This window comes from Lepidochelys kempii, chromosome 13 (assembly GCF_965140265.1).
Source record: "Lepidochelys kempii isolate rLepKem1 chromosome 13, rLepKem1.hap2, whole genome shotgun sequence".
NCBI lineage: Eukaryota > Metazoa > Chordata > Testudines > Cheloniidae > Lepidochelys > Lepidochelys kempii.
The window spans coordinates 36,015,285-36,035,664 of NC_133268.1; the positions used below are offsets into that span (position 1 = coordinate 36,015,285).

General features: G+C 44.1%; 1 protein-coding gene and 1 pseudogene across 1 annotated transcript; one reads left to right on the top strand and one right to left on the bottom strand.

Moving 5' to 3' along the window:
• The first annotated feature begins 1,228 nt into the window (after positions 1–1,228).
• On the top strand, positions 1,229–2,185 carry LOC140896744 (olfactory receptor 6N1-like). Its single transcript, XM_073308792.1, has one exon. It carries the CDS (start codon positions 1,229–1,231, stop codon positions 2,183–2,185), a length of 957 nt encoding a protein of 318 aa, XP_073164893.1.
• A 3,884-nt stretch (positions 2,186–6,069) lies between these two features.
• Positions 6,070–18,695, bottom strand: LOC140896745 (olfactory receptor 5AP2-like; annotated as a pseudogene).
• Positions 18,696–20,380: the final 1,685 nt, after the last annotated feature.

Consider the following 20,380-nt stretch of genomic DNA (forward strand, 5'->3'; position numbering starts at 1 on the left):
GTGTAGAGAAAGTAGATAATGTTGTTTACTACTTCTCATAATACAAGAATTAGAGGTCAACTAATGACAGGGCCGTCCCTACCCATACTCAAAGTATGCTGCTGAGTAGCGCACCAAGAAATTTGGGGCACCAAATTTCCTGGTGCCCTATGCAGCTGGGTGTTGCTCCAGCCCCCTGCTCTGCCTCTTCACCATGGCCTCCACCCCTGCTACATCCCAGCCCCACCTCTTCCCACCCCTGCGCTGCCCCAGCCTAGCCCCCACTCCCCTGAGGACTACAGCAGGGGTTGGACCTGCACTCACCAGCGGCAGTAAGTGGAGCAACCCAGCCCCAGCCCACTCCACGCTGCCGGTGTGTTGAGGGGCGCAGTTTCCCACCTGCCCCCCAAGCCTGCTCCTGCCCCCCCCAGGAGGCCTGCCCCCCCACAGCCCTCAGGGGGGCTGTGTAGGGCACCAAAATGGCTAGGGATGGCCCTGTCTAATGAATTAATAGGCAGTAGGTATAAAACAAAGAAAATGAAGCATTTCTTCACACAGTGCACAGTCAACCTGTGGAACTCCTTGCCAGACAATGTTGTGAAGGCCAAGACCATAACAGGGGTCAAAGAAGAACTATATAAATTCATGGAGGATAGGTCCATCAATGGCTATTAGCCAGGATGGGCAGGAATGGTTTCCCTAGCCTCTGTTTGCCAGAAGCTGGGAATGAGCAACAGGGGATGGATCACTTGATGATTACCTGTTCTGTTCATTCCCTTTGGGGAACCTGGCACTGGCCACTCTTGGAAGACAGGATAATGGGCTAGATGGACCTTTTGTCTGACCCAGTAGGGCCATTCTTATGTTCTTATTAATGTCTATTTCCTGAAACAAGGGGGAAAAAAAGCAAACATGATCAGAAGTGAAATCCCAGCCTAGGATATTGTTTCTGCTGTAAAATAATAGGAGTTTAGGGTACCACTGAGGATAAAAAAATGAAACTTTCAGAGTTCTGTCAGGGGTATGGATCAGTAGAGAATTTCTTTGATCTTTTCTTGGAGAAGGTGGGAAACAGGAATATACATGATCCAAAGCAGAAGGTCAGATGATGCATCAGCCATTCGGACAAATCACCACAAGGGGATATGCGGGACTAAGCCTTTGTGCAATGAAATAGAAGCAGTACATTGAAAAGTACCCTGATGTTTTTCAGCTGCCAGTTCAGTTTTCTCTTCCAAAGGTAGAACCCATGGCAGACACGGAACTAGGAAATGAAACGGCCGTCAAGCAATTTATCCTCCTGGGCTTTGGAGACCTCCCTGAACTGACGAGCTTTCTCTTCCTGCTCTTTCTACTGATCTACATTGTGACCCTGGCTGGAAACATCCTCATTGCAGCATTAGTTGTGGCTGATCAGTGCCTTCACACCCCCATGTACTTCTTCCTGGGGATTTTGTCCTGCTTAGAGACCTGCTACATCTCCACCATCCTGCCCAGGGTGCTGGCCAGTCTCCTGACTGGGGACAGAACCATTTCTGTTAGTGGTTGTTTTGTACAGTATTATTTCTTTGGTGGCCTGGCAGCTACAGAATGTTACCTCTTATCTGTGATGTCTTATGATCGGTATTTAGCTATATGTAAACCACTGCATTATGGAACTGTTATGAATGGCAAGTTTTGCCTCCAGTTAGCAGCAGGATCTTGCATCATTGCCTTTGTGGTTGTCACCATATTAATATGTTTGATGTCACAATTAACTTTTTGTGGCCCCAGTAAAATTGACCATTTCTTCTGTGACTTTACCCCAGTGGTCCAACTGTCCTGCAGTGATACCTACTTGATAGAACTTGTTGCTTTCTGTTTTGCTTCCATAGATATCTTTCCCCCATTTCTATTAACCCTGACATCCTATATCTGTATCATAGCCACTGTCGTAAGAATCCCATCCACTACTGGGAAGCAAAGGGCATTTTCCACCTGCTCCTCTCACCTGATTGTAGTTACAACCTTCTATGGGACCCTAATCATGGTGTATGTCGTACCAAAAACACATACACTGAGAAACCTGAACAAAGTGTTCGCTGTCTTCTACACAGTCCTGACTCCAATGCTCAACCCCCTCATCTACAGCCTGAGAAACAAAGAGGTCAAGGAGGCTTTGAGGAAATCTCTCAATCGATTTGTGGCTTTTGTGAGAATTTGGTGACACTGAGCTAACTCATTTAGGTTACACTAAAACGTGATACCCTGAGCTGTTTTTGAATCTGAAAGGCAATCAATCAATGTCTTGTTCCCTATCATAGTCTTGGCAATTTTGGTTCACTCCTAAGAAACCACTGAAATAAGCACCATCTCCATCTGCAGCTTTCATTTGTTCATAGATCCTTATATTTAAAAGCCAGAAGGAACCATTATGTGCATCTAATCTGACCTCCCATACAAACAAGGGCAGAGAGTCTCACTCAATGATCCCTGCATCCCAGGAACCTGGTGTGAAACTAGAGCATGGATCTGGAGCTGCTGTGTAATAATTTACTAATGTTGTATGTTGGCCTGGTTACTGACACTGTTTTCTGTATGACAATATGGGGTTAACTCAACAGGCGACTATTTAAAAAAAAAAACAGGCAGGATGGAAAAGGTAAGGCACCTTTCCACAAACCCTTCAGGGACAGTGCCAAAATTATTAACTTTGATGATTTTGGCTTGCTTTCCTATTGAGCCTACAGGACTGCTTTGATATGGCTCAAAGTCCTGTGAACACAGAAGATTGAAAGAACTGCAGCAGGCCCTAAGGATTCCTCTATCAATTGTGGGTAGTAATTTAAGGGGAATCAGAGTAATATACACAACACCACAGTGAGGGCATCTAAAGATGCTAGGTATTCCTAGGTCAACATCAGGCCTGGTGGGGCTTTAGAAAAGACACAACTGTATATATCCTAGATCCCATTGATTTACAATAGGACTTAAGCACATACATCACTTAGGTGTTTTGAACATTTTATCCATAGTCTATATCATTATTGCCTTTGCACATTGGAATACTACATACCCCAGCTATGTAGAAGCTACCATTTGCTGTGGGATGCTTCTTTGAAAGCATCTTCTTGTTGTCATCTCTTTCCCTGAAGAGAATTGGTTTGTTTTCTCCAGCTCTTGGGGATGAATAAGGTTATCTTTATATTTCTCACTACAAAACAAAGTAGACAATTGTTCTTCCCAACTAACCAAACAGAAATACCTAATCTAAAATACTTTAACATGGACCCAGTCTACCTCCATTTGGAATAATGTTGTGCATCAAAGCTTTTCTAGCAACAATTCCCACTCATCCTTATTTCACGAAAGACTATGTGGGGAGAACATGAAATATAATGATGAATCATGATTTTAATGCTTGGAAGGATATTTGTCTATGTTATAATGGTTGGATGGAATGAAAATGTAACAGTATGTACAATGTCAGTGATAACAGGCCAGATTCTGACCTAAGTTAGACTGTTGGAAACAGGAAGGAAAGGCTTTGACTTCAGAGTTCCATATTCAGCTGGAATTGAGATCAGAATCTGATCCTAAATGCACTTAAATTGGTGAGATGGTTGATCCTTTCCCATCCCTCACCCCCAACTGTCTCTCGTGCCCATTATAGAGTATAGCTGCCCCTTCCCTGTCCCTACTCTCTGCTGCCCCTAGTTTCCATTATACAGTATAGCCACCCCTTCCCCATCATTACGCTCTGTTGCTCCTTATCAACCATTCCAGGATAATAATTTAGGTGATCCCAAGTTGTCAAACTTTTTCAGGCACTCAGGCAAACTTTTCCATACCCCCATCAAATGTTTCACACCCCTCTTGGCATGCACTCTGGTCAATCAGTGCTAAGGTCATGGCATCAGTCCCACCCCAAGCATGTGTAGGGAGGTACAGGCAGGCCTTCGGGCAGCAATTTTTCCTCTCCCCAGGTCAGTCAAGATTGAGATGGGTCCAGGAATCATACTACTCAATGTATGCTGATACCTCTCCCCAAAAGCCAAGCATGTCAGGTGTTTGTTTTTATGTCTTGCCTGAACCATCCTGAATCACTCCCCCTCACCTCCACTGAGAAGCACCTGAATCAAAAACATTTGGGCAGAAAACCCCATTGTACAACAAGGCCAACATGATATGGGATTAATAAATTATACCATATGTGTCACACCCAGCATGTGTTCCCAACTCTCCTAAATTTCACTCCCATGATTTGGTCAATGGGCCAGGCTCTGTTCAGTGGGCAGTACATGAGATCTTGGTCCTATTGAAGTAAAAGCCAAGACACAACTTCACCTGTCAATTTTAGCAGAAGAAAGGACCCCTACGAGGCTGTAGAATTTCACTAAGTGATTCCTATGTCAAACACAGAGTATATCCGTGAAGAGATCTCTCATCATGCAATAACTTTCCTACTAACAGCTAGATTTGGCTAAGGATTTGAAGCTGGTGTTTCCCGACCTCAAAACAAGAGCCTTGTATATAGATCAGTGGTTTTCAATTTTTTTTCATTTGCAGACCACTAAAAAAATTCAAATGGAGGTGTGACCCCTTTTGAAAATCTTAGATATAGTCTGCAGACCCCGAGAGGTCCACAAACTACTGGTTGAAAACCATTGATTTAGATCATCATGCCACTTGCTAAATGCTTACTGAAGTCTAAGCTGGCTTGAGCTGGTGGATTGTAATGTGAAGAAAAGAGGGAAGATTTTATGTTTGTGTTGTGTGTGTCATTTTGTTTTGCTTGTTGACCTTTGATCAGTCTTGATTTCTCTGCTGCCAAAACTGATATCTGAAAATGAATGCTCATAACTGCAGATATTATGAGAAGTGTATTAACTGAAAGGAAAGACAGACACAATAAATAAGACTGATACTTTGCTTTGTTTTTGTTTCATTATAATGGAAATATTAGTCAAAATATTAAAATGCTACATAGACAACCACCATGGACATTTTCATAAAAATAAAGGGAAGGGTAACCACCTTTCTGTATACAATGCTATAAAATCCCTCCTGGCCAGAGGCAAAGTCCTTTTACCTGTAAAGGGTTAAGAAACTCAGGTAACCTGGCTGGCACCTGACCCAAAATGACCAATGAGGGGACAAGATACTTTCAAATCTGGAGGGGGGGGAAAGGCTTTTGTCTGTCTGTGTGATACCTTTGCTGGGAACTGTTCAAGCCTCCCCAGGAAAGGGGGTGTAAGCACTTGGGGGGATATTTTGGGGGAAGAGGAACTCCAAGTGGTCCTTTCCCTGTTCTTTGTCTAAATCACTTGGTGGTGGCAGCATACTGTTCAAGGACAAGGCAAAGTTTGTACCTTGGGAAAGTTTTTAACCTAAGCTGGTAAAAATAAGCTTAGGGGGTCTTTCATGTGGGTCCCCACATCTGTACCCTAGAATTCAGAGTGGGGAGGAAACCCTGACAGACAGCCATCGGTAAATGATGTTTTCACCGAGTTATATATTTTAGCACCTTCAACCCTAGAATGGATCTTGTCTGTTGCAATCTTGGTCAGATTTATCTACTCCATTTCAGATCCTCCACATGGTGGGATTCATTATTTAGCCTCCTTTGCACCCCTGAGACACCCACTACCCCCCACAACCCACCCCATGCATCCCACAAGTGCGAAGTGAAGCAAACACCTGTCCTAAAGTCGATGCAGTTGTCTGAGAACTCAATACATCCCAACATTCTTTTATGATGGTGCCGGATGGTTTGAGTGTTCATCAACCTAGTTGCAGCCCAACCAGACTTTTTAAACCATAGGGATTAATTCTCATTTAATGAATCCCATCTGATGTCTTGTGATCACCATGGAGCAGCCAATCAGCTGGTTGAACCAGCATAGCTCCATTTACTTCTACAGAGACGGTGCTGAGAATTTTGTGCAATGAGTTTACTGAGAGCTTTTCTGAAGGCCTCCTTGACCTCATTGTTTTTCAGGCTGTAGATGAGGGGGTCGGCCAGAGCTAGATGTGTCCTAAATAGTGCTTCCTGGCTAATAAATCCAGACTGATTTATTCCAATGCATTAAAACACGTGAATGCAAGATACTAAGAGCAAACTTTTCTCAGGGCCTCCTTGACCTCTCTGTTTCTCGGGCTGTAGATGTGGGGGTTGGCCAGGGGAGCAAGGATGGTGTAGAAGATGGAGAACACTTTGCTCAGCTCTCTCAGTGTACTGTTTTTTGGCATCACATAGACGATAATTATGGTGCCATAAAAAATTGTGACCACGTCAAGGTGAGAGGAGCAAGTGGAAAAGGCCTTTTGCCTCCTGCTGGTGGAAGGGATCCTAAGAATGGTGATCATGATGCAAACACAGGATGTCATGGTTAAAAGAAACGGGATCAGGGTTTCAGTGGAAGAAAGTATCTGAGTCACCAGGGTGGTCATAGAATCATAGAATCATAGAATCATAGAATATCAGGGTTGGAAGGGACCCCAGAAGGTCATCTAGTCCAACCCCCTGCTCAAAGCAGGACCAATTCCCAGTTAAATCATCCCAGCCAGGGCTTTGTCAAGCCTGACCTTAAAAACCTCTAAGGAAGGAGATTCTACCACCTCCCTAGGTAACACATTCCAGTGTTTTACCACCCTCCTAGTGAAAAAGTTTTTCCTAATATCCAACCTAAACCTCCCCCACTGCAACTTGAGACCATTACTCCTTGTCCTGTCCTCTTCCACCACTGAGAATAGTCTAGAACCATCCTCTCTGGAACTACCTCTCAGGTAGTTGAAAGCAGCTATCAAATCCCCCCTCATTCTACTCTTCTGCAGACTAAACAATCCCAGTTCCCTCAACCTCTCCTCATAAGTCATGTGTTCCAGACCCCTAATCATTTTTGTTGCCCTTCGCTGGACTCTCTCCAATTTATCCACATCCTTCTTGTAGTGTGGGACCCAAAACTGGACACAGTACTCCAGATGAGGCCTCACCAATGTCGAATAGAGGGGAACAATCACGTCCTTCGATCTGCTCGCTATGCCCCTACTTATACATCCCAAAATGCCATTGGCCTTCTTGGCAACAAGGGCACACTGCTGGCTCATATCCAGCTTCTCGTCCACTGACACCCCTAGGTCCTTTTCCGCAGAACTGCTGCCTAGCCATTCGGTCCCTAGTCTGTAGCTGTGCATTGGGTTCTTCTGTCCTAAGTGCAGAACCCTGCACTTATCCTTATTGAACCTCATCAGATTTCTTTTGGCCAAATCCTCCAATTTGTCTAGGTCCCTCTGTATCCTATCCCTGCCCTCCAGCATATCTACCACTCCTCCCAGTTTAGTATCATCCGCAAATTTGCTGAGAGTGCAGTCCACACCATCCTCCAGATCATTTATGAAGATATTGAACAAAACCGGCCCCAGGACCGACCCTTGGGGTACTCCACTTGATACCGGCTGCCAACTAGATATGGAGCCATTGATCACTACCCGTTGAGCCCGACAATCTAGCCAACTTTCCACCCACCTTATAGTGCATTCATCGAGTCCATACTTCCTTAACTTGCTGACAAGAATACTGTGGGAGACCGTGACAAAAGCTTTGCTAAAGTCAAGGAACAACACATCCACTGCTTTCCCCTCATCCACAGAGCCAGTTATCTCGTCATAGAAGGCAATTAGAATAGTCAGGCATGCCTTGCCCTTGGTGAATCCATGCTGACTGTTCCTGATCACTTTCCTCTCCTCTAAGTGCTTCAGAATTGATTCCTTGAGGACCTGCTCCATGATTTTTCTGGGGACTGAGGTGAGGCTGACTGGCCTGTAGTTCTCAGGATCCTTCTTCTTCCCTTTTTTAAAGATGGGCACTACATTAGCCTTTTTCCAGTCGTCCGGGACTTCCCCCGATCGCCATGAGTTTTCAAAGATAATGGCCAATGGCTCTGCAATCACAGCCGCCAGTTCCTTTAGCACTCTCGGATGCAACTCATCCGGCCCCATGGACTTGTGCACGTCCAGCTTTTCTAAATAGTCCCTAACCACCTCTTTCTCCACAGAGGGCTGGCCATCTTTTCCCCATGCTGTGTTGCCCAGCGCAGCAGTCTGGGAGCTGACCTTGTTCGTGAAGACAGAGCCAAAAAAAGCATTGAGTACATTAGCTTTTTCCACATCCTCTGTCACTAGGTTGCCTCCCTCATTCAGTAAGGGGCCCACACTTTCCTTGGCTTTCTTCTTGTTGCCAACATACCTGAAGAAGCCCTTCTTGTTACTCTTAACATCTCTTGCTAGCTGCAGCTCCAGGTGCGATTTGGCCCTCCTAATTTCATTCCTACATGCCCGAGCAATATTTTTATACTCTTCCCTGGTCATTTGTCCAATTTTCCACTTCTTGAAAGCTTCTTTTTTATGCTTAATATCTGCTAGGATTTCACCGTTATGCCAAGCTGGTCGCCTGCCATACTTACTATTCTTTCGACACATCGGAATGGTTTGTCCCTGTAACATCAATAGGGATTCTTTGAAATACAGCCAGCTTTCCTGGACTCCTTTCCCCTTCATGTTAGTCCCCCAGGGGATCCTACCCATCCATTCCCTGAGGGAGTCGAAGTCTGCTTTCCTGAAGTCCAGGGTCCGTATCCTGCTGCTTACCTTTCTTCCCTATGTCAGGATCCTGAACTCAACCAACACATGGTCACTGCCTCCCAGATTCCCATCCACTTTTGCTTCCCAGGTCAGGCTGATGTCACTTTTGCTTCCCAGGTCAGGCTGATCCCACTTTTGCTTCCCAGGTCAGGCTGATGTCACTGCAGGAGAGTTTAATCATTGGGGTGAAATCGCAAAAGAAATGGTCAATTTCATTTGGGCCACAGAAAGTTAATTGTGATACCAAAAATGTTATTATTGTACTGCCCAGAAATCCACTGATCCAAGACCCAGATGCCAGCCAGAGGCAGTTCCTACCATTCATGTGGATGGCATAATGCAGTGGTTTGCATATCGCCAGATACCGATCATAAGACATCGTTGCTAGGAGGTAACATTCTGTAGCTGCCAGGAAACCAAAAAAATGAAGTTGCGTGATGCAGTCACTAACAGAAATGTTTCTGTCCCCGGTCAGCAGACTGGCCAGCATCCTGGGCAGGATGATGGAACTGTAGCAGGTCTCTGGCAGGACAAGTTCCCCAGGAAGAAGTACATGGGGGTATGAAGGTGTCGATTAGCCACAACTAGGGCAATGATGAGAATGTTCCCACCATGGTCACAATGTAGATCACTAGGAACAGGAGGAAGAGAAGAACTTGCAGTTCAGGGAGATTCTCCAATCCCAGAAGGATGAATTCTCTGATGAACATCTGATTTCCCCACTTCCTTTCCTCCTTTCCATGCAGCTATCTCAATAAAGAAAAGTAATAACAATATACAAATATACCAGAATAACTAGAATCAGTATTCAGCCAGTTCACCTTAAAATGTCCAAGAAGCAAACTCAGTCTCCTGCCCCACTCTTCGAGGACTAAGTTAATGATCATTTTAAAACATTGTAAGGAAACAAGAATATAACAATTGCCACACCACATCAGAAGATAGTTTCTTATCATCTTGTACGTTGTCTCCATCAGTAGCCAGAAGCTGATGCTATAGGTGAGTGTGTAAAAGAAGCAGTGAGAGGCAAAAAGGCATCCTTTAAAAAGTGAAAGTTAAATGTTAGTGAAGAAAATAAAAAGGACAGAGCATAATGGAGGTCCTGGTGAAGGCAAGGAATTATGATGTGATTGGAATAACAGAGACTTGGTGGGATAACTCACATGACTGGAGTACTGTCATGGATGGTTATAAACTGTTCAGGAAGGACAGGAGGGCAGAAAAGGTGGGGGAGTAGCACTGTATGTAAGGGAGCAGTATGACTGCTCAGAGCTCTGGTATGAAACTGCAGAAAAACCTGAGTGTCTCTGGATTAAGTTTAGAAGTGTCTATTAGAATGTCTATTCGACATTGGTGAGGCCTCATCTGGAGTACTGTATCCAGTTTTGGGCCCCACACTTCAAGAAGGATGTGGATAAATTGGAGAGAGTCCAGCGAAGGGCAACAAAAATGATTAGAATCATAGAATCATAGAATCATAGAATATCAGGGTTGGAAGGGACCCCAGAAGGTCATCTAGTCCAACCCCCTGCTCAAAGCAGGACCAATTCCCAGTTAAATCATCCCAGCCAGGGCTTTGTCAAGCCTGACCTTAAAAACCTCTAAGGAAGGAGATTCTACCACCTCCCTAGGTAACGCATTCCAGTGTTTCACCACCCTCTTAGTGAAAAAGTTTTCCCTAATATCCAATCTAAACCTCCCCCACTGCAACTTGAGTCCATTACTCCTCGTTCTGTCATCTGCTACCATTGAGAACAGTCTAGAGCCATCCTCTTTGGAACCCCCTTTCAGGTAGTTGAAAGCAGCTATCAAATCCCCCCTCATTCTTCTCTTCTGCAGGCTAAACAATCCCAGCTCCCTCAGCCTCTCCTCATAACTCATGTGTTCCAGTCCCCTAATCATTTCTGTTGCCCTTCGCTGGACTCTCTCCAATTTATCCACATCCTTCTTGAAGTGTGGGGCCCAAAACTGGACACAGTACTCCAGATGAGGCCTCACCAATGTCGAATAGAGGGGAACGATCAGGTCCCTCGATCTGCTCGCTATGCCCCTACTTATACATCCCAAAATGCCATTGGCCTTCTTGGCAACAAGGGCACACTGCTGACTCATATCCAGCTTCTCGTCCACTGTCACCCCTAGGTCCTTTTCTGCAGAACTGCTGCCTAGCCATTCGGTCCCTAGTCTGTAGCTGTGCATTGGGTTCTTCCGTCCTAAGTGCAGGACCCTGCACTTATCCTTATTGAACCTCATCAGATTCCTTTTGGCCCAATCTTCCAATTGGTCTAGGTCCTTCTGTATCCTATCCCTCCCCTCCAGCGTATCTACCACTCCTCCCAGTTTAGTATCATCCGCAAATTTGCTGAGAGTGCAATCCACACCATCCTCCAGATCATTTATGAAGATATTGAACAAAACCGGCCCCAGGACCGACCCTTGGGGCACTCCACTTGATACCGGCTGCCAACTAGACATGGAGCCATTGATCACTACCCGTTGAGCCCGACAATTTAGCCAGTTTTCTACCCACCTTATAGTGCATTCATCCAGCCCATACTTCCTTAACTTGCTGACAAGAATACTATGAGAGACCGTGTCAAAAGCTTTGCTAAAGTCAAGAAACAATACATCCACTGCTTTCCCTTCATCCACAGAACCAGGGGACTGGAACACATGAGTTATGAGGAGAGGCTGAGGGAGCTGGGATTGTTTAGCCTGCAGAAGAGAAGAATGAGGGGGGATTTGATAGCTGCTTTCAACTACCTGAAAGGGGGTTCCAAAGAGGATGGCTCTAGACTGTTCTCAATGGTAGCAGATGACAGAACGAGGAGTAATGGTCTCAAGTTGCAGTGGGGGAGGTTTAGATTGGATATTAGGAAAAACTTTTTCACTAAGAGGGTGGTGAAACACTGGAATGAGTTACCTAGGGAGGTGGTAGAATCTCCTTCCTTGGAGGTTTTTAAGGTCAGGCTTGACAAAGCCCTGGCTGGGATGATTTAACTGGGAATTGGTCCTGCTTTGAGCAGGGGGTTGGACTAGATGACCTTCTGGGGTCCCTTCCAACCCTGATATTCTATGATTCTATGATAAGTGTGAGCAACAAGAATGATGTAGTGGTGGGAGTCTGCTATAGACCACTGGACCAGGGGGATGAGGTGGATGAGGCTTTCTTCCGGCAACTCGCAGAAGCTACTAGATCGCATGCCCTGGTTCTCATGGGCGACTTTAATCATCCTGATATCTGCTGGGAGAGCACTACAGCGGTGCACAGACAATCCAGGAAGTTTTTGGAAAATGTAGGGGACAATTTCCTGGTGCAAGTGCAGGAGGAGCCAACTACGGGGGAGCTTTTCTTGACCTGCTGCTCACAAACCAGGAAGAATTAGTAGGGGAAACAAAAGTGGGTAGGAATCTGGGAGGCAGTGACCATGAGTTGGTCGAGTTCAGGATCCTGACACAGGGAAGAAAGGTAAGCAGCAGAATACGGACCGTGGACTTCAGGAAAGCAGACTTCGACTCCCTTAGGGAACTGATGGTAGGATCCCCTGGGGGAATAACATGAGGGGGAAAGGAGTCCAGGAAAGCTGGCTGTATTTCAAAGAATCCCTATTGAGGTTACGGGGACAAACCATCCCGATGTGTCGAAAGAATAGTAAATATGGCAGGCGACCAGCTTGGCTTAACAGTGAAATCCTTGAGGATATTAAACATAAAAAAGAAGCTTTCAAGAAGTGGAAAATTGGACAAATGACCAGGGAAGAGTATAAAAATGCTGCTCGGGCACTACAAGAAGAATGTGGAAAAATTGGAGAGAATCCAGCGAAGGGCAACAAAAATGATTAGGGGTCTGGAACACATGACTTATGAGGAGAGGCTGAGGGAACTGGGATTGTTTAGTCTGCAGAAGAGTAGAATGAGGGGGGATTTGATAGCTGCTTTCAACTACCTGAGAGGTGGTTCCAAAGAAGATGGTTCTAGACTATTCTCAGTGGTGGAAGAAGACAGAACAAGGAGTAATGGTCTTAAGTTGCAGTGGGGGAGGTTTAGGTTGAATATTAGGAAAAACTTTGTCACTAGGAGGGTGGTGAAACACTGGAATGCATTACCTAGGGAGGTGGTAGAATCTCCTTCCTTAGAAGTTTTTAAGGTCAGGCTTGACAAAGCCCTGGCTGGGATGATTTAATTGGGGATTGGTCTTGCTTTGAGGACTAGATGACTTCCTGAGGTCCCTTCCAACCCTGATATTCTATGATTCTATGAGTCTATGATTAAACTCTGACAAGTGAAGTGGAAAAATATAATTAGGAAGGCCAAAAAAGAATTTGAAGAACAGCTAGCGAAAGTCTCAAAACGTAATAGCAAAAATATGTTTAAGTATATCAGAAGCAGGAAGCCTGCTAAACAACCAGTGGGGCCACTGAACAATCAAGATGGTAAAGGAGCACTAAAGGACATTAAGGCCATTGCGGAGAAAATAAATGACTTCTTTGCATCGGTCTTTATGGCTCAGGATGTGAGGGAGATTTCCAAACTTGATCCATTCTTTTTAGGTGACAAATCTCAGGAACTGTCCCAGACTGAGGTGTCATTAGAGGAGGTTTTGGAACAAATTGATAAAATAAAGAGTAAAAGTCATCAGGATCAGATGGTAGTCACCCAGGAGTTCTGAAGAAACTCAAATGTGAACTTGCAGAACTACGAACTGTGGTTTGTAACCTATCATTTAAATCATTTCTGTACCAAATGACTGGAGGATAGCGAATGTGATGCCAATTTTTAAAAAGGGCTCAAGAGGTGATCCTGGCAATTACAGGCCAGTAAGCCTGACTTTCCAATTGGTCGAAAGTATAGTAAACAAAAAACAGAATTGTCAGACACACAGATGAACATAACTTGTTGGGGAAGAGTCAACATGGTTTTTGTAAAGGGAAATCATGCCTCTCCAATCTGCTAGAATTATTTGAAGGGGGTCAACAAGCTTGTGGACAAGGGGGATCCAGTGGATATAGTGTATGTCAAGGTTCCTTCCCCACTCTGAACTCTAGGGTACAGATGTTGGGACCTGCATGAAAACCTCCTAAGCTTATTTTTACCAGCTTAGGTTAAAACTTCCCCAAGGTACAAACTATTTTCCTTTTTCCCTTGGACTTTATTGCTGCCACCACCAAGCATCTAACAGATATATAACCGGGAAAGAGCCCGCTTGGAAAAGTCTTTCCCCCCAAAATCCTCCCCAAACCCTACACCCCCTTTTCCTGGGGAAGCCTAGATAAAAATCCTCACCAATTTACATAGGTGACCACAGACCTAAACCCTTGGATCTTAAGAACAATGAAAGAGGCAATCAGGTTCTTAAAAGAAGAATTTTCATAGAAGAAAAAGTAAAAGAATCACCTCTATAAAATCAGGATGGTAAATACATTACAGGGTAATTAGATTCAAAACATAGAGAATCCCTCTAGGCAAAACCTTAAGTTACAAAAAAGACACAAAAACAGGAATATCCATTCCATTCAGCTCAGCTTATTTTCTCAGCCATTTAAACAAACAGAATCTAACGCATCTCGAGCTAGATTACTTACTAAATTCTAAGACTCCATTCCTTTCTGTTCCCGGCAAATGTATCACACACACAGAGAGAGACTTTGTTTCTCTCTCCCTCCAGCTTTTGAAAGTATCTTGTTTCCTCATTGGTCATTTTGGTCAGGTTCCAGCGAGGTTATCCTAGCTTCTTAACCGTTTACAGGTGAAAGGGTTTTTCCTCTGGCCAGGAGGGATTTTAAAGGTGTTTACCCTTCCCTTTATATTTATGACAATGTACTTAGATTTTCAGAAAGCTTTTGACACGATCCCTCACCAAAGGCTCTTAAACAAAGTAAGGTGTAATGGGATAAGAGAGAAGGTCCTCTCAAGGATTTATAACTGGTTAAAAGATAGAAAACAAAGGGTAGGTATAAATGGTCAGTTTTCAGAATGGAGAGATGTAAATAATGATGTCCCTCCGGGGTTTGTTCTGGGACCAGTCTTATTCAACATATTCATAAATGATCTGGAAAAGGGGTAAATAGTGAGGTGAAAATTTTGCAGATGATACAAAACTACTCAAGATATTTAAGTCCAAAGCAGACTGTGAAGTGTTACAAAGGGATCTCACAAAACTGGGTGACTGAGAAACAATATGGCAGATTTCAGAGTAGCAGCCATGTTAGTCTGTATTCGCAAAAAGAAAAGGAGTACTTGTGGCACTTTAGAGACTAACAAATTTATTTGAGCATAAGCTTTTGTGAGCTACAGCTCATTTCATTGGATGCATTCAGTGGAAAATACAGTGGGGAGATTTATATACATAGAGAACATGAAACAATGTGTGTTACCATACACACTGTAACGAGAGTGATCACTCAAGGTGAGCTATTAACAGCAGGAGAGCGTGGGGGGGAACCTTTGGTAGTGATAATCAAGGTGGGCCATTTCCAGCAGTTGACAAGAACATCTGAGGAACAGTGGGGGGAGGGGGTGGAGGGGGAGAATAAACATGGGGAAATAGTTTTACTTTCTGTAATGACCCATCCACTCCCAGTCTCTATTCAAGCCGAAGTTAATTGTATCCAGTTTGCAAATTAATTCCAATTCAGCAGTCTCTCCTTGGAGTCTGTTTTTGAAGTTTTTTTGTTGAAGAATTGCAACTTTTAGATCTGTAATCGAGTGACCAAAGAGATTGAAGTGTTCTCCGACTGGTTTTTGAATGTTATAATTCTTGACATCTGATTTGTGTCCATTTATTATTTTAAGTAGAGACGGTCCAATTTGACCAATGTACATGGCAGAGGGGCATTGCTGGCACATGATGGCATCTATCACATTGGTAGATGTGCAGGTGAGCGAGCCTCTGATAGTGTGGCTGATGTGATTAGGCCTATGATGGTGTCCCCTGAACAGATATGTGGACACAGTTGGCAACGGGCTTTGTTGCAAGGATAGGTTCCTGGGTTAGTGGTTCTGTTGTGTGGTGTGTGGTTGCTGGTGAGTATTTGCTTCAGGTTGGGGGGCTGTCTGTAAGCAAGGACTGGCCTGTCTCCCAAGATCTGTGAGAGTGATGGGTCGTCCTTCAGGATAGGTTGTAGATCCTTGATGATGCTTTGGAGAGGTTTTAGTTGGGGGCTGAAGCTGATGGTTAGTGGCGTTCTGTTATTTTCTTTGTTGGGCCTGTCCTGTAGTAGGTGACTTCTGGGTACACTTCTGGCGCTGTCAATCTGTTTCTCTACTTCAGCAGGTGGGTACTGTAGTTGTAAGAATGCTTGATAGAGATCTTGTAGGTGTTTGTCTCTGTCTGAGGGGTTGGAGCAAATGCGGTTGTATCGTAGAGCTTGGTTGTAGACAATGGATCGTGTGGTGTGATCTGGGTGAAAGCTGGAGGCATGTAGGTAGGAATAGCAGTCAGTAGGTTTCTGGTTTAGGGTGGTGTTTATGTGACCATCGCTTATTAGCACTGTAGTGTCCAGGAAGTGGATCTCTTGTGTGGACTGGTCCAGGCTGAGGTTGATGGTGGGATGGAAATTATTGAAATCATGGTGGAATTCCTCAAGGGCTTCTTTTGCATGGGTCCAGATGATGAAGATGTCATCAATGTAGCGCAAGTAGAGTAGGGGCATTAGGGGACGAGAGCTGAGGAAGCGTTGTTCTAAGTCAGCCATAAAAATGTTGGCATACTGTGGGGCCATGCGGGTACCCATAGCAGTGCTGCTGATTTGAAGGTATACATTGTCCCCAAATGTGAAATATTTCAGAGTATCAGCCGTGTTAGTCTGTATTCGCAAAAAGAAAAGGAGTACTTGTGGCACCTTAGAGACTAACCAATTTATTTGAGCATAAGCTTTCGTGAGCTACAGCATCCGATGAAGTGAGTAGCTCTAGCTCATGAAAGCTTATGCTCAGATAAATTGGTTAGTCTCTAAGGTGTCACAAGTACTCCTTTTCTAAATGTGAAATAGTTATGGATGAGGACAAAGTCACAAAGTTCAGCCACCAAGTTTGCCATGACATTATCAGGGATACTGTTCCTGAGGGCTTGTAGTCCATCTTTGTGTGGAATGTTGGTGTGGAGGGCTTCTACATCCATAGTGGCCAGGATGGTGTTGTCAGGAAGATCACCAATGGATTGTAGTTTCTTCAGGAAGTCAGTGGTGTCTCGAAGATATCTGGGAGTGCTGGTAGCGTAGGGCCTGAGGAGGGAGTCTCCATAGCCTGGCAATCCTGCTGTCAGGGTGCTAATGCCTGAGATGAGTGATTGGTGAAGGCTCCAGGCACAAGGCTCCAGGATTTCCAGGTGCCAAATTGGAATTAATTTGCAAACTGGATACAATTAACTTAGGCTTGAATAAAGACTGGGAGTGGATGGGTCATTACACAAAGTAAAACTATTTCCCCATGTTTATTCCCCCCCTCCACCTCCCACTGTTCCTCAGACATTCTTGTCAACTGCTGGAAATGGCCAACCTTGATTATCACTACAAAAGGTTCCCCCCACGCCGCTCTCCTGCTGGTAATAGCTCACCGTAAGTGATCAGTCTCATTACAGTGTGTATGGTAACATCCATGGTTTCAAGTTCTCTGTGTATATAAATCTCCCCACTGTATTTTCCACTGAATGCATCCGATGAAGTGAGCTGTAGCTCACAAAAGCTTATGCTCAAATAAATTTGTTAGTCTCTAAGGTGCCACAAGTCCTCCTTTTCTTTTTGTGAATATGGCAGATGAAATTCAATGTAATGCTCATTGGAAAACATAATTCCCACTGTACATATTAAATGATGGGATCTAAATTAGCTTTTGCCACTCTAGAAAGAGAGCTTGGAGTCATTGTGGATAGTTGTCTGAAAACATACATTCAGTGTGCCGCAGCAGTCCAAAAAGCTAACAGAATGTTGGGAATTATTAGGAAAGGGATATATAATAAGACAGAAAATATTATTTTGCTGCTATATAAATCCATGGTTTGCCCACATCTTGAATACTGCGTAAAGATGTGTTCGCCTCATTTCAAAAAAGATATATTGGAATTGGAAAAGGTTCAGAAAACGGCATAAAAAATTATTAGGCATATGGAACACTTTCCATATGAGGAAAGATTAATAAGTCTGGGACTTTACAGCTTGGAAAATAGACGACTAAGGGGGGGATATGATAGGAGTCCATAAAATCATGACTAGTGTAGAGAAAGTAAATAAGGAAGTGTTATATACTCTTTCTCATAACACAAGAACTAGGGGTCACCAAATGAAATTAATAGGCAGCAAGTTTAAAAAAAAGCAAATGAAGTATTTATTCACACAACAGACAGTCAACCTGAAGAACTCTTTGTCAGAGGATGTTGTGTAGGCCAAGACTATAAGAGCATTCAAAAAAGAACTAGATAAATTCATGGAGGATAGGTCCATCAATGGCTTTTAGCCAGGATGGGGAGGGATGGTGTCCCTAACCTCTGTTTGTCAGAAGCTGGGAATGGGCTACAGGGGATGGATCACTAGATGATTCCCTGTTCTGTTCATTCCCTCTGGGGCACCTGGCATTGGCACTGTCAGAAGATACTGGGCTAGATGGACATTTGGTCTGACCCAGTATGACCGTTTTTATGTTCTTATGTAGGATCCTTAAGAGGACAATTACGAGAGATAGGTACCCAACTCCCATTGATTTTCAATTGAGTTGGATGCCTAACTAACGTTGAAAATCCCAGCCCATGTTAGGGAAAGTTTATCCCCAAACCCTGGCAGTTACTTGATGACCTATGACTTGAAGAATGGAAGCTGATATTCTTTGTACATTTTCAGCTAACTTGTGTATTTGTGGATAACCTTTGTACCCATAGAAATGGATTATCTTTTTCTGTCTCCTACTGTCCCTTTACTTCGGCAGTGAGTTTCCACAGGCTCTATCCACATTGTGTAAAAATTATTTCCTTCATAAATCCTAAATGAGCTAAATACAACGTTCAGTGGCAACGCTTTACGAAAAAGAGTGAATAGAAGTTCATGGCTGATCTATTTGATACCATCCCTTATTTTACTTACCTTTTCTTGTTCCCTCTTTGTCATTTTGGCAGGGATTGTCAGAGGAGCCGAAGGCAGCTATACAACCAAATTCCACTGAATTTCAAAGGGTTGCCTAACTCCCCTAGATTCCTTAGAACGTCCTTACCATTCTTCTTAAATTAAGAGTAAAATTTATATTTGATTTGGGATGCTGAATCCTATTTTCCAAAGTACCTAAGACACTTAGAAAACTGATTTCTATTTAAGAGTCTAAGTATTTAAGAGCCTAAGTCCTGTGTTCAAACTTGTTTTAGGGCCAGATTTTTAAAGGTATTTAGGTGCCTAGTGGGATTTTCAAAGGCATCTGGGTGCCAAACACCCAATGAAATCAATGAGTTTTCGGCGCCTAGATGCTTTAGGCACCTAAATACTTTAAAAAATTTGTCGCTAAGGCACTTTTGAAAATGGGACTTTGGCTTCTAAATACTTTTGAAAATGTTATGAGGCTCCTCACAAAAAAGAGGCTTACAAGAAGTGGAATATTGGACAAATGACCAGGGATGAGTATATAAATATTGCTCGGGCATGTAGGAATGAAATCAGGAAGGCTAAATCACACCTGGAGTTGCAGCTAGCGAGGGATGTTAAGAGTAACAAGGTATGTTGGCAACAAGAAGAAAGCCAAGAAAAGTGTGGGCCCCTTACTGAATGAGGGAGGCAACCTAGTGACAGAGGATGTGGAAAAAGCTAATGTACTCAATGCTTTTTTTGCCTCTGTCTTCACGAACAAGGTCAGCTCCCAGACTACTGCACTGGGCAGCACAGCATGGGGAGGAGGTGGCCAGCCCTCTGTGAAGGAAGAAGCAGTTCGGGACTGTTTAAAAAAACTGGACATGCACAAGTCCATGGGGCCGGATGCGTTGCTTCCGAGAGTGCTAAAGGAATTGGTGGATGTGATTGCAGAGCCACTGGCCATTATCTTTGAAAACTCATGGCGATCGGGGGAAGTCCCGGACGACTGGAAAAAGGCTAATGTAGTGCCAATCTTTAAAAAAAGGGAAGAAGGAGGATCCTGGGAACTACAGGCCGGTCAGCCTCACCTCAGTCCCCGGAAAAATCATGGAGCATGTCCTCAAGGAATCAATTCTGAAGCACTTAGAGGAGAGGAAAGTGATCAGGAACAGTCAGCATGGATTCACAAAGGGTAAGTCATGCCTGACTAATCTAATCGCCTTCTATGATGAGATTACTGGTTCTGTGGATGAAGGGAAAGCAGTGGATGTATTGTTTCTTGACTTTAGCAAAGCTTTTGACATGGTCTCCCACAGTATTCTTGTCAGCAAGTTAAGGAAGTATGGGGTGGATGAATGCACTATAAGGTGGGTAGAAAGTTGGCTAGATTGTCGGGCTCAACAGGTAGTGATCAATGGCTCCATGTCTAGTTGGCAGCCAGTATCTAGTGGAGTGCCCCAAGGGTCGGTCCTGGGGCCGGTTTTGTTCAATATCTTCATTAATGATCTGGAGGATGGTGTGGATTGCACCCTCAGCAAGTTTGTGGATGACACTAAACTGGGAGGAGTGGTAGATATGCTGCAGGGTAGGGATAGGATACAGAGGGCTCTAGACAAATTGGAGGATTGGGCCAAAAGAAATCTGATGAGTCCTGCACTTAGGACAGAAGAATCCAATGCACCGCTACAGACTAGGGACCGAATGGCTCAGCAGCAGTTCTGCAGAGAAGGACCTAG